Raw genomic sequence first — 14,327 nt, forward strand, 5'->3', positions numbered from 1 at the left:
ATTAAATTTCTATACTCTTTAAATCGTGTGTTTTTGTCTATTACTGGTATGACTTTTTTATTTATCTTAGTTTTATCTTAGTGATGTTTTTATCTTTCATTTTCATATATATAGTAAGATACAGGTCAATATAATATATTCTATGTATATATTACATGCATATGAAGAAAAATAAAGACGGAAGAACAAAGATAAGATAAAAATTAGAGAATTAGCGCCATCTCTAGAGCAAATAAAATACAAATATAAACAAGGAAAGCAAATAGTAAAGCAAGGAAGAGGGAAGGATAGAAATAAAAAAAAAAAGGACAGAAAATAATGGAAAAAAGATAGAAATAGAATAAGAGTTGATTGTTAATGCTATATTGAGTAATTTTCGAAAAATAATTTTTTGAAGAGATGTCTTTGATTGTTCAAAAGATGGCGTTGGTGATCAATTATTGCCTTATCTCTATAATCCTTTTTTTTAAAATTATTTTTTATCTTTTGTTTTTATGTTTAATTTACGGCATTCTGAAGATGGCGCTAATTTCAATATTTTTATTCTATCTCTATTCTCTGTCCTTTTTTTACTATTCTTCTTGTCTATATTTGTTTTGCTCGAGGCATTCAAGAGATGGCGCTGATTTTTCAATTTTTATTTTACCTTTTTCTTATTATTGTCTCTTTTTATACTTTTGACTTATGATTGACGGACAAGATATCGGATATTAATTGAATGTTTTTATTATTTTTCTGTCGAAATTAAAATGCTTTAATTTCGTTAATATAAATTTATTAAAATAAAAAATGGAAACAATACGACCTTGTGGTTGTAAGGGAATAAGATCTTGTCTTTTATGTGAAACGGAATATAAGATTGTAAAACCCAATCTAAAAGCTTGTTTTGAGGTTAGATTATCTAAATATAGAGTAAATTTTAATATTTTAGTTTTTTATTTAATACAAATTTTATGTTTTTTTATATAGAGATGTAATAAATTTTATTTAAACAAACAGTTTATTGCTATTTGGTATATTGTAATATTTTAAATTTTTCTTTTATGGTTTACTGATTATTGTAAATTATAATATTTCAGAAATGTTCTAGTTATGTATATTGTCCATATTGTGAAAAAGCATGGCCTGGTTGGAATCTTGATCTTTACAAGAATCATCCAAATCATCAAGGAACTGCTATAGAATTTCCTGGTGTTTATATAAAGGTATATTATTCATTACACCTCTTTTCTGTTCTTTTTAATTATTTAATTTCACTTATATTATTGTATAAATAATTTTACTTTTGAAGCTAATTTATAATTATCAGTATATCAAATATATAGTATATAAAATAAAAATGATCTTAATTAGAGAAAAGAAAAGAATCTTGTCATAAAAAAAATTTAATAAAAAATATTTTTTTCTTTACAAATACCATCAATAATAATTTCAATTTATTATAGAATAAATTTATTATTTATTTTAAATAATGCTTAAGAAGTAATTTTAATAATAAAATATTTTTTTATATTTATTTTTTTATGAAGCTAGACTTTCTAACTTCTTGGGAAATTAACTCATTGATCAATATACTTGAAGAAATACCTTGGGAAGCTTCTCAAAGTGGAAGAAGGAAACAGGTATTATATATTATATATTATATATATTATATAAAAATAATTTAAATATATTTATTGTTACAAAAATTATTACACTTTTATATTTTGAAGCATAAATAAAATTTTAATGAAAAAACTGAGAATAATTAATTATAAAAATATTTTAAAATGTTTAGAATTTTGGTCCAAAATGCAATTTCAAAAAGAGAAAACTTCAGTTGGGTTCTTTCGATGGTTTTCCAAAATCTACTCAATTTGTGCAACAAAAATTTTCTGAAATTCCTATACTTAATAATTTCCAAACAGTAGAACAATGTACTTTAGAATATGACCCAATACGAGGAGCTTCAATAGATCCACATATTGATGATTGTTGGATTTGGGGTGAAAGAATAGTTACTGTTAATGTCATGGGTGATTCAGTTTTAACAATGAGTTCTTATCATGGTCCCGATACAAAGTACAATTTAAAAAGTATTATAGAATATTCCTCAACAATTGAAGGCTTAAAATTTGATATAAAAAATAAAAATGAAAATGAAGATATCATTGTAAGACTCCCAATGCCAGAAGGATCTCTTATGGTTCTTTATGGTATTGCAAGGTAAATAAATTTCTTTAAAATGATATTCAAATATATGTATTTATATTGTAATAGTTTGTAATTTGAGATGTTTATTTATATCATTATATGAAATAATTATTTTGATTATAAAATCGATTAATTTATTCTTTTATTTTGTAGGTACAAATGGGAACATTGTGTTTTAAGAGAAGATATAAACTCTAGGCGAATTTGTTTAGCTTATCGCGAATTAACTCCTCCATATTTATTTAATTCAACAAATAATGAAGTTGTTAAAGAACTCTTAAAGAGAGCTTCAGTTTTTTAATAAAATGTAATTAAATCTAAAAAAAATTTATTCCAATAAAACATATATTTAATTTGTACAAAATATTTAAATACACATTATATATTACGTATTATAGAAATATATTAATTTTATATATACATATGTAATATATATTATATATTACCTACATTTATATTTTTATATAAACAATACAAATTTCTATAATATTTAAGAAAATATTAAATTTGAAATAATATATAGAAATTAATTTTAATTAAAAAAAAAAAAAAAAAAAAAACGTAAAGGGAAGGAAAACAATTTTTGTACAAAATAAAAATATCGATTTTTAAAGATTTTTAAGAAATTATAAAGTATTACTTTAAATAAGATTATTTCGTTAAGAATTAATAAAATTAAAAAATCCTACAAATTCTTCAAAGAATCAGAAGACATATAAACAACGGGAAACGTAGTGAAAGGATCTGATTTTCCTAATGGTTGGTAACCATTGACTAAACTTTCCCTTAATTCCCATTTACGTCTCTCCCTTTCTGTTTTTTGTCTTCTTATTGCTTTGCCTAACATACAGGCAAATATTATTCCCGTTAACTGAAAATAAATAGTTAAATTTATTAAAATATATATTAATATATTTTTCTTTTAAAGATAATATTAAATTTTATATAATACTTTTTTCCTTTACCAAATATTAATTATCAATATTTCTATAATTGAAAAAATATAATTGAAAAAATAATAGAAAAAAATATGATAAATACGAACCTGAATAAGTGCAATAGCTACAGCTCCAGTACCGATATAAAGTGCACTCCTATGAATAATGATTGAAAGATTTTTTATACATCCAGTTGTATAAAATTCGGAAACACATGAAATGCCTTTATCGTCGTAAATGCATGTATTGTTTTCTGATGGAAAATCTGATTGACAAGATACAGGAAATTTTTGTTCTTTCATAATTTCTTCCCAATCTTTATATCCATTGTATCCGCAACAATAAAGCTGTTAAATAATATATTTTATGAGATAGCATATATAATAAGTGTTATATATAATATATATTTAAACATATCATTTAAAAATATTAAATAATTCTGCTAAATGTTGGAATGATTAAAGAAATCTTTTCTATATTTAAAAATGTCTTTTTTAAAAATTCGTAGCTTAACATTGTATTAACATCGTAAAACAATAAATTTAGTTTCTATTTGAATAAAATGCAAGTAATATTTATTTGTAATATATATGTAAATGTAAATCTATGTGTATGTAAATGTGTATGTATTATAATCCATAAAATTTAATAAATTACTTTCGATTGTAGAAAATCGATAGCTTCCGTAGCTTCTTCATTCTTCCCATATTGATGCATAGTAACATTAATTTTCTCGGCAAGAAGATTCCTTATTCCATCTTGAAGAGCATAAGCTGCAATTGCAGCTGCCAATTCTAATACGAGAACTAACGAAAGTGATACTGCAAACTAGAAATATAATAAATTTTGATTATTTGCCAAGCTACATATATATGTGTATATATATATATATATATATATATCTATATATATATATATATATATATATATATATATTAACATTAAAATTAATATAAATTATATATTAATTATATATTAATATATATATATTAACATTAAAATTAATATAAATTATATTATAATATATAATAATTAATATAAATTATATAAAGAAGAAATATACTATATTAATATTTACTTGATACTAATTTATGTATATGTATATAAATACAAAAAAGATAATTAAATATTTACCACAAGAACCATGCAAGTACTTTCTCTAAGAGCTCCACAACATCCTAGAAAAGCTATTATAAATACGAATATTCCAACAACAATTAAGAGAGTTGCTGGAGAAAAATAGCTGGGATCCAGAAAATGAGAGAAATCTTCATAAACAGCATAAATTGTTGTTCCTACAGATATTATCATTACTCCCGTTAACTGTAAATAATAGATAATAAATAATAGATTATAATTTTATGAGAAATTATACATAAAAAATGTTAGAATGGAAAATTTTAATTATTTTTTTTTAAAATATTCATGTTTTAAAGAAATGAATTTATAGATAAAGAATTTATATTTACAAACTATATAAGTAAAATATTAAATTATACATAAATTTATAAAACTGTATTAATATTATATATATATATATATATATGTATATATATATTTTTTTCAGAAATTAATCAATAATTAATAATAAAATTAATAAATTTCCTTATTTTTTTAGTTAATAAAAAAATTAATATAGTAATTTATATTATTGATATTATAGTATTTTTTAACACTAATATTACTTTTTATGCTTTCAAACTTTTGGATCTTGGGACGAATATATCCATATTAAACGATAGAGAATGAGCTTGTCAAGGGAATGAGCTTTTATTGGAGATATGATGTAACTTATTCACTGTACATTTATATTTGCATCAATTTTACAAGTTTATTATAGTCAGATTTGTATTTTAAGTAATATACTTTTTTTTTTCTATTAATGTAAAAGATTAACGTAAAATAAAAAGTATCTTTCTTCTTAGTTGATGATATAGAAATTTCATAAATTCTTTTTCTTTTCAATGATGATTTCGATCATTTTGTAAATGTTAATCGCATAAAACAAAGGCTATATGAGATAACGAAGAATTATAGAAGAATTAATATTGAAAAATATTAGAATAACGTTTATTTCGTTTATATTAACATTTATTAATAATTTGTATAATAAAATTTATAAAAAGCAAATTTTTATTTTGTTTACTTAAATTCAATTTCAATTTTATTATTATATTGAAAATAGGCGGAAAATTTTAAAAGATATTAAAAAATGGAATTAATATGTTAGATTTTATAAAATTTTATGGAGTAAAAAGGTTTAAACTATCATATCGATTTATAGTTGATATTATTTCAAACCGAGTCGAATTTAAGTTTAATAACCTTTTATATATAAGCTTCTTAAAGTTATAAAATAAAAATTACATCTACAATACTCAACTAATACTAAAGTTATATTTAAAGAATAATTAATTTCTAACGTAATTCGATTTTTCAATTTCTTTTGAATACGATTATCGAACCCGATTATCAAAAAAATATATTCTTTTCTCTGAATATAAAAATCTATTTTAGATAATAATAAAACATAGGAACTCTCTTATCATTATCAACGAGATTGTCTATCTGAAATGATAAGACAAGCTATTCACGTTTGCAAAATAAATGTTTTCAAATAAATTTTGATATTGATTGCAAAAAAAAAAAAAAAAAAAAGAAAACAAGAATTTTTATTTTTACTTCACGAATTAGAATGTCCCAATTCCTTGTAAATCAATTATTTTGTCTCGACTTTCTTTTTATCGATAAAAGAGTAAAATGAAAATTCTAATTCGAATTATGTTTATACAGATATGTATAATATTTCATTTTTTTTTTTCAACTTATTGATCGGTCGGAACGTAATGATGAAAATGGGGGGGAGAAAAAAGAAAGAAGGGGGATGACATGGATAGTTCGCGACGTTGTAAAACTTGTGCATTAGAGTAATAATTCATCGGGGTCAACTTCGCTCAGTCGATATCGATCCTTGTGTTCGTTCGAACGATAGGGTAGAACTTTGATCCACGCTCCGAGGGTTGGCCTAACTTGTTGAATCTCAGGGCCGAGTGTATACGGTTATTCTTGTTGCCTCCTCTACTTGGACACCACACGTTGTTACAATCCTAGCCAACCTCGACACCATTTACCATCGTCCCCGTTTTTCCCTCGCTCGATTCGATTAATATTGCTCGTACTTATTGCTCCTCTGTTTAATACAATCTCTTATTATCCGCGTTTTACTATTATTCAACTTTTTAAATTTTCGACGATATTGCTTCTATGAATTTGCTTTTATGTATGAGTATCACTTATCGTCTTTGGCTAGTTTGTTTACTAATCGATTATTCGTAAATAATTCGGTTTATTTTGACGTTTCGTTCGTTTTTCATGGATTTCATACATTCCAATAAATTCGATAAATACAACATTTAAAACTGTCTCATAGATCCGTTAAAGTCTGCCGTACTTTGAAATCTCTATCGTATTATGCATGTATCGTGTTACATATCCATATACATATATATACATATCTATCTAGATAGAAAAGTTGATATGAAATAATTAACGCATTATTGATCAAAGCATAAATTATTGATATTACATATACGTTCGATAGAAAATTGAAGATATAATGTGAATGAAATTAATTATCGATAATATATTAGGAAAATATTTAAAAAGTGAATGATCGAATCGTCTGTTGAATGAAATACGATATGATAAATATTAAACACGATATACGCATAATTCGCATAATTGGAGAAATACGTGTTTATTTAATATAAGTAATAGAAAAATCGGCCTCGTACGTATAAAACGCGACATAATGATGTTCGAAGGACAGATGAAAAGTAGATGAAAGAATGTGGTTACAGACCACAAAGAGGGAGTTAACCGCGCAAAGCAGGTACTTGATGCAACGTAGACCAACGTCGAGGTGTGTGGCAGCCATTTTGGTGTCTGAGAATCCTCTTTCACGCAGGTGCACTACGGAACTGAACGTGGAAACATCTAAACTCGATTCGATGTATCGTATTATCTACTGATAAAGCGGTATACGTACCAACGACACACGTAGCGCTGTTTGCTTACGTGTTTTTACAAGTATCTTTGTTTTTTTTTCTTTTTTTTTCTTCCCTCTTCCTTCTATTTCTCTTACTCGTATTTATCTGTTCTTGTCTCTTCTTCTGTATGCAAAAAACTCCTATTATAATAGCTAGATAATGATCGAGAAAAATTATTATTAAATTGTTCGAGTGAAAATTAATTCTATTACGATTTCAAATATGCCATGATATGATACGAATTATAACGAGTAATCATTATCTTCGTTATTAAATTAGAATTTTTAATATTTTTCAAATAAATATTTCAAATTTGTGTAAAACGTTTGTATAAATCGAAAAACTTGATAATATAAATATAATACAATATACATTGTTATATTGATAATTGTTACACTCCAGATAAGATAATCAGATATAGATTATTAGATAACTTAAATATATTTCATCGCATTTAAAGATTCTGAAAAAATAAATAATAATTAAATTAAGTAAAATCCTTCCTTTTTTAAAGGATGTTAAAATATTTTCTTGATAAATATATCCGATATCTTTAAAAATGATTTTAAATAAAAAATATTTTAAAATAAAATATTAGTTTCTCAAAGATCAAAAAAATATTTTACGAATAAATCTATATTATATTTAAAAATATAAATCTATTCTTCATAAATTTTACAAATTTTAAGCAGGGAGGAAAAAAATTTTTATATAAATATATATAAATATAATGGTAAGAAATAAAAAGAAATAAGAAAGGATTTTTATTTCTACAATTATTATATATTGTATAAAATTTAGAACCAAAAATTTATTTAATTTAAAATTATTTATAAATAAATAATACAGATATTGATCGCATACAATGATCGCATACATCATATGATATTTAGCGTAAAAAGATTGTAAAATAGTCGACCACTGGCACATCGACCGGTCACTACGCCCATGCGTGAAAACACAGAATATGACTCATGCGTACTATGTATCGTGTAGGTAATTCAGCACACGTTCATTATTCATACGCTGAAAACTATTATGACCCGTGGCAGATTCTATTTCGAATCAAGGAAAGAATTTTTTTTTTCCTTGCTTAAAATAATGCCAGTTTTCTTTTAATCAAAATTATAAACGAATTTATCAAGATGGTATGTAAAAGAGCATTGATTAAAATGATGATTATTTCACTCGTACAATGAAATGAATTAAATGAATAAATGATAATAGAAATAATGGAATACAATGAATTGAAAATTATCTGCAATTTATAAAAAAAATAAGAAGTATATGTAATAATAAACGTGTCAAAATAACGATATGATCGTTAATTTATTCTTGTATTATATTATATAAATCACAAAATATAATATTTCAATTTTATCGATCATTTTAATTCAATTTGACTTACACTTAAAAAATGAAATAGAAACTATTCATGAGAAATAAGATTAAAATGAAAAAATATTAATCAAAATGACTTTAATTCAAAACTGATTACCGAGTAGCTTTCAGACTGACGATTTTCAGGCAATTATTTTTCTGCGCGGTAATTATGCAATCGGTATTTTCTTAACAAAACGATATTTATAATGACGATTTATAAAATCGTTAATTTATGAAATCGTGAAATAAAAAATCGTTTAAAATCGTTAAAAAAAAAATACGATTATTATATGATAAAATGTGATAAAATATTAGTATAAAATCTAGTACAAATAAAATATTAGTATAAATTACTAGTATAAAATCATTTTAATAATTTCAGAGCATATAATCTAATCTAATTATATTTTTTATTTTATGCAATGTAATTTTAAGACACGTTGTATTATTGCATAAAACAAAAGATATAATTAGATTGTTATTAAAATATATTTTATATATTATTATTATTATATTATTTTTTTTTATTAAATATATCAATCAACTTTTAAACTATAATTGCATAAATATTATTATATATGAAAGAAAAAAAAGAGAGAGAAATATAATAATAATAATATAAAAAAATTTGGTTTTTTAATAAACATGAAAAATTGTTTTATATTTCTTTATTACGTTTAAATTTTAATACATTTGAATATATAATATTTTTATTTTTTATTCAAATATAAATTACTTTATACGAAGTTTATAACTTTAATATTATTATTTTTTATTGGAAGTATTATATGTATAGAGTATATCATTGAAAAATATTCTAAAGTCTTTGTTATTATTTCCAATAATAATGTTGGAAAATATTCAAGATACAATTTAAATAATTCCATACAAAGAAGAACATAATCTAGAAAAAATTCAATCAATCAATATTTTTTCGTATTCATCCTCTTTATAAAAAAAACATATCTTCTTTTCATTGTATCGTTTCCATTCGTACCATTCCATAAGACTTCTTATTAAATGCATACCATACATTGATCATTCTTATTTATTAAATTTATTAAATTTATTTTTTCAAAATGTGTTCAAAAATTGTTAAATTTAATTATAACATTTATTACAACAAATGTAATTAAAAGATAAATTATTCGAATCATTCGAAGTCATTATAATCTTAAATATTTTCCACTATAATTTAAAACAAAGAAAGAATTTAAATATTTATTATTCATATATACATTGTAACATAATATTTATTAATTTTATTTAATTATTTCTTGATTTGATAGTTTTGAAAATAAAATATATTTACCATTATAATAAAAATTTTTTTAAAATGAAATCGTAATTATAATAACATTTTTGTTTACAATTAACTTTCAATTTAAAATATCATATGTAATATATTTTCAAACCTTTGAAAAATGTTATACAGTCTCATAACTATTTCTAATCGATCGCGCTAAGAAAACTGAAAACCAGATTCCTATTGCCTGAAATGAATAACAATTTGATTGTAATAACTAAAATTTTGGTTTTTTTTTTTTTTATGAATATGAATATCTTTTACTAAGTTTATATTGCAAAAATTATATAATTTTTGTTTCTTTATATTATTATAATCTATATTCAATTTCTTATAATTATTTTTTATGTTTTATTTTTAATTTACACGTATATTAATTACCTGAACGAAAGCAATTCCAATGGCAACACCACCAAGTTGCAGAGCATGAGAGTTAATGAAAGAAAGAAACTCAGAATAACAACCTTGAGAATGCAATTTCGGAGATCCAAGAGTACAATTTACCGATCCTATAGCCCCCATTTCAATGTTACAACATGAAAGCGGAAGTGCAGATAGAATATTCATCCAATCGCTTGCGTTTTTTGTTCCACAACAATTGAACTAAAATAAATAATATTTCTGTGATAATTTAATTTTATTTTAAATATATCTATAATTTCATTTTAATTTTTCTAAATATTTAAAAATTAAATTTATCAAATTTATTTATTATTTAAATTCAGAAATAATTGATATAAATTATAAAGTATAAATAAATAAATAAAAAAACTTATCAAAAATAAAAGGAGAAAAATATTTTACATCTTGTTGAAGTTTATCCCAAACATATGCTATTTCTTTATTATCAGTATATATCTTCATTGTATCTTTCATTTTATTTTGAATAATCGACGATGTTCTAGCTCTCAAAACATATCCTGATATACCACCCGAGAGTTCCAAAATAAAAACGATGACCAATAACGATGCAAACTAGAATTAAGAAATTAAATAAATTAAAAGTTATACAAATATTATATTTTATAATATTCCATCATAATATTTATTTCACTGTAATATAAGTGAAAAAAAGTATTATTAAATTAATCTGATTTGTGATCAATAAAATATTTTATTAATCAGTTTTGTATAATAAAGTAAATGAAGAAAAAAACATTGATAATATATTTCTGTAAAATAACAATATACAATATTGAAATAAAGGCAAAATAGTTCTTATTTGATTCAACTGAAATTATTCATTGTAATCTTATCCATGATTTATTATATTTTGAAATTGTACTGGAAATTTTATAAAGTAATAAATAATATTATCAAAAATTTTTATATTATTAATATTAAAAATTACCGTAATTATCATGCAATAATTCTCGCGTACAGCACCGCAACATCCGAAAAAGGCAATAAAAAAAATAATTGCACCGATTGCAATCAATAAAGAAGGAACTGATAAAAATTTATTATCCAAGAAATGTTGATAATTATGATAAATTCCATGAATCACAATTCCAATGGATAATAAAATTATACCGGTGATCTGAAAATAACAATATTTTGTATATAATATTTTTTTATCTTGAATTAATTGCAACTTAAATTTTAAAAAATATTATAATAATAATACAGTAATAATATTTTTAAAATTAATAATTTTTTCTAAAATACTTTAGTCTTAAATTCTCAGTTTCTTTTTATCATTATTTATCAAAAATATAATAAATATACGAGAATAATATAATCAATTAAATATAATCGATAAAGTAATTAAAATTAAATATTTATAACTTAGAAAATAAAACAAATCTTTAATTAAATTAAAAATATAAATTTGCATAAATATTCGCAATCTGATTATTTATGTTTATTTATTGCGTGTGATATTGTCAGTGATTCGATTTAAGCATTTATTGAATCAATTATTTAGATCTGTTTACACTGTAAATTGAATCAATAGAAAATCAGATTAAAAGTTCTATTATATCCAATTACTGAGAAGAGAAACAAGGCTAATATGAAGCCATGATTTACAAAAATGAGAACAACTTTTATAAATTACAGATATTTACAAATTCTTTTTAATTATGTATATATATTAAATATATATACATATATACATATATATATATATACATATTTTTACATTGATTATATTATGATTTTTTACATTGAAATTACTTAATACATATATGACAATTATTTTTTTTAAATAACAATAATCATATTAAAAATAGTTACATAAAATATTATATAAATATAAATTTTATTTTATAAAATATATATCAAAAGCAAATATACATCAGATTAATTTATTTGTTCAAATATAATTAACTGATGTCAATTTTCTAATGTATAAATTTCATTTTCTTTAGTATTGAAAGAAATTGATCAGAAAAAATCATATACAAAATATAAAATTAAAATATTTACTTTTTCAATATATATACAGTTCTTATTCTTATACAATAAACCCTGGTTTTAAATGCTGCGGTGTCCGAGCGGTTAAGGAGATGGACTTGAAATCCATTGGGTTCTACCCGCGCAGGTTCGAATCCTGTCCGCAGCGGAATATTTTTTTTTATTTTTATAAGAAAGCAATTTTTAGAATTTTTAATCGAACAAACTTAGAAAAGTTTTCGATATTATTTTAAATTAATTTTATTATAACATATCTAAATTTTATAAATAATTTATTATAATCAGTGAATATATTGGAAACTTAATTAATAATACTTTATTATAATTATTATTAAAGTTTATAATTTTATCCAAATTTTTATCATTTAAAACAAGTAATTTTAATGAATATTTAATGTTTTTAATAAAATATTTAATAAAAAAAAATTTTAAAATATTCAAATATATTTTTACTTTTATTATTATATCTTATATTAATTTTAAAAATTGATTAATTAAATCATTATATAATAAAGTTATTGAAAATAGCAAAATATTACAATATTTTTATTATATATATTTAAATATATTTATATTTATTTATTTATAGATATATTTTGTCCATTTTCCAATTTTTTTTTATTAGAATATAAAATATAATTTAAAATAAAAGAGTTAAAAATATTTCGTTAATTTTTACATATCCATATTATAATTTTGTTACAACATACAACATATTTATTTTGATATATATATATATATATATAGCTTAAGAATAAAAGTTAAACTTAAGATAAGTAAAATCTGAATGATACGCAATGTCATTAAACGAATCACTATGACAAATATTTATAAACTAAATTTTATAATAAACTATTAGTTTTACATTTTTAAATAATAATTTAAATAATAATTATATTATAATATTTAGATTATTTCACTGATATTGATTGGTAGTTTTTGTAAATTACTATATCGATATTTCTATCGATATTTAGGTTATACTTAGGTTAGTATGAAATTAATATTTTTTGCGTTATTAACTAGAGTAATTTATAAAAAGAATAACATAACAATATATCAGATTATCATATTAGTATGATTTTTATAATTTAACAAATAAAAAGCAAATAAAATTATATAAAATTGTCTAATTATAACTTTTTGAACCGTGCTGCACTTTTATTACGATTCATAACAAATTAAAAGAATATTTCATTATTTATACATTATACGAAATGATTTATTATCTTTAAATTTTTCAAAAAATCAAATACGAAAATTAACACTAATAAATTTATTAGAGTATCCAAAATAACTAAGAGTTATTAATAAAAAAAATAAAAATTACTCACAACGAAGAATAGATTGAAGATAAACATCAGATATTTGACACATCGTGAACCAAGAGATAATTTCATAGCGTTGACCATTTTTTCTTAGAATTAATCTTCTTTATTAATTATAGTAATAACAATTTTTTCTTTTTTTATTTTATCAAGATTAAAAAAAGGCGCACAAACTTACTAACAACATTGCAACAATGATTCACTACTTTTAGACAGTTATCGCGTGGCTGCGTGTTCAAGCGCATGCGCAATTGTAATACTCTCAACCAAGGTTACGAAACTTCAAAGGTTACCAACCGCAAATTTTTTTTATAAATCTATACATTTTTTTTTATATAACTATTATATTGATATTTATTATTTCTTATGAGTAAAAACATCTTACAAATAAAACTATTGTTGCTTAAGTTAGCATTCACGAAAATTGATTCAATAAATAAAAACTTTTGTTTGTACTCATACATTTCATATGTTTCATATTCAATTATATATTTTGAATTCAAATTTTATTATTAATTTAAAATATTAATATTTCATTATCAGTAACGTAACATTTAAATTCTAAGTTTATTAATTTAAATTAAATAAAATTTAAATAAAATTCAGAACAATAAAAAATTGATAAATCAAGATCAACAATCAATATTATTTCAATTCGTTAAATCCATAAATATAACATCAAATTGGAACCGATATAAGTTGCAACTTACAT

General features: G+C 21.6%; 3 protein-coding genes and 1 non-coding gene across 5 annotated transcripts; 2 read left to right on the plus strand and 2 right to left on the minus strand.

Annotated features, from left to right (window-relative positions):
- Positions 1–429: 429 nt before the first annotated feature.
- On the plus strand, positions 430–2,557 carry LOC100866624 (alpha-ketoglutarate-dependent dioxygenase alkB homolog 4). Its single transcript, XM_086905680.1, has 5 exons — positions 430–891; positions 1,080–1,205; positions 1,530–1,622; positions 1,778–2,205; positions 2,347–2,557. Exons 1-5 carry the CDS (start codon positions 790–792, stop codon positions 2,492–2,494), a joined length of 897 nt encoding a protein of 298 aa, XP_086761806.1. The 5' UTR covers positions 430–789; the 3' UTR covers positions 2,495–2,557.
- LOC100869817 (CD63 antigen) lies at positions 2,505–7,587 on the minus strand. Its single transcript, XM_086905681.1, has 7 exons — positions 7,393–7,587; positions 7,180–7,303; positions 6,994–7,111; positions 4,266–4,454; positions 3,789–3,959; positions 3,239–3,478; positions 2,505–3,064 (listed from the first exon to the last, which is right to left on the minus strand). The coding sequence occupies exons 3-7, from the start codon at positions 7,066–7,068 to the stop codon at positions 2,879–2,881; spliced, it is 861 nt and encodes a 286-aa protein (XP_086761807.1). The 5' UTR covers positions 7,069–7,111; positions 7,180–7,303; positions 7,393–7,587; the 3' UTR covers positions 2,505–2,878.
- A 1,629-nt stretch (positions 7,588–9,216) lies between these two features.
- On the minus strand, positions 9,217–13,932 carry LOC100869790 (CD63 antigen). 2 transcript variants are annotated; one of them, XM_003695385.4, is made up of 5 exons: positions 13,622–13,932; positions 11,221–11,409; positions 10,674–10,844; positions 10,251–10,472; positions 9,217–10,056 (listed from the first exon to the last, which is right to left on the minus strand). In XM_003695385.4, exons 1-5 carry the CDS (start codon positions 13,697–13,699, stop codon positions 9,991–9,993), a joined length of 726 nt encoding a protein of 241 aa, XP_003695433.1. In that variant the 5' UTR covers positions 13,700–13,932; the 3' UTR covers positions 9,217–9,990. The 2 variants fall into 2 exon arrangements, with proteins under 2 accessions (XP_003695433.1, XP_086761808.1); XM_086905682.1 differs by lacking the exon at positions 11,221–11,409 and having other exon boundaries at positions 13,622–13,891.
- On the plus strand, positions 12,354–12,435 carry TRNAS-UGA (transfer RNA serine (anticodon UGA)). The gene has a single exon. It is a non-coding gene; the product is annotated as a tRNA-Ser (tRNA).
- Positions 13,933–14,327: the final 395 nt, after the last annotated feature.

The sequence above is a fragment of the Apis florea genome, unplaced genomic scaffold (assembly GCF_048593485.1).
Source record: "Apis florea isolate Af1SG1 unplaced genomic scaffold, ASM4859348v1 contig_2492_pilon, whole genome shotgun sequence".
In the NCBI taxonomy this organism is placed as follows: domain Eukaryota; kingdom Metazoa; phylum Arthropoda; class Insecta; order Hymenoptera; family Apidae; genus Apis; species Apis florea.

Bases quoted from the DNA above. Each gene is read 5' to 3' on its own strand.
- LOC100866624 (XM_086905680.1), top strand. From the start codon at position 790: ATGGAAACAATACGACCTTGTGGTTGTAAGGGAATAAGATCTTGTCTT. The intron at 1,623-1,777 runs GTATTATATATT...TAAAATGTTTAG, and splicing joins AAAGTGGAAGAAGGAAACAG to AATTTTGGTCCAAAATGCAA. The intron at 2,206-2,346 runs GTAAATAAATTT...TTTATTTTGTAG, and splicing joins GTTCTTTATGGTATTGCAAG to GTACAAATGGGAACATTGTG.
- LOC100869817 (XM_086905681.1), bottom strand. From the start codon at position 7,068: ATGGCTGCCACACACCTCGACGTTGGTCTACGTTGCATCAAGTACCTG. The intron at 3,960-4,265 runs GTAAATATTTAA...TTATATTTCTAG, and splicing joins GTACTTGCATGGTTCTTGTG to TTTGCAGTATCACTTTCGTT. The intron at 3,479-3,788 runs GTAATTTATTAA...ATTATTTAACAG, and splicing joins TCGATTTTCTACAATCGAAA to CTTTATTGTTGCGGATACAA.
- LOC100869790 (XM_003695385.4), bottom strand. From the start codon at position 13,699: ATGGTCAACGCTATGAAATTATCTCTTGGTTCACGATGTGTCAAATAT. The intron at 10,845-11,220 runs GTAATTTTTAAT...TCTTAATTCTAG, and splicing joins ATTATTGCATGATAATTACG to TTTGCATCGTTATTGGTCAT. The intron at 10,473-10,673 runs GTAAAATATTTT...TATTTATTTTAG, and splicing joins GGGATAAACTTCAACAAGAT to TTCAATTGTTGTGGAACAAA.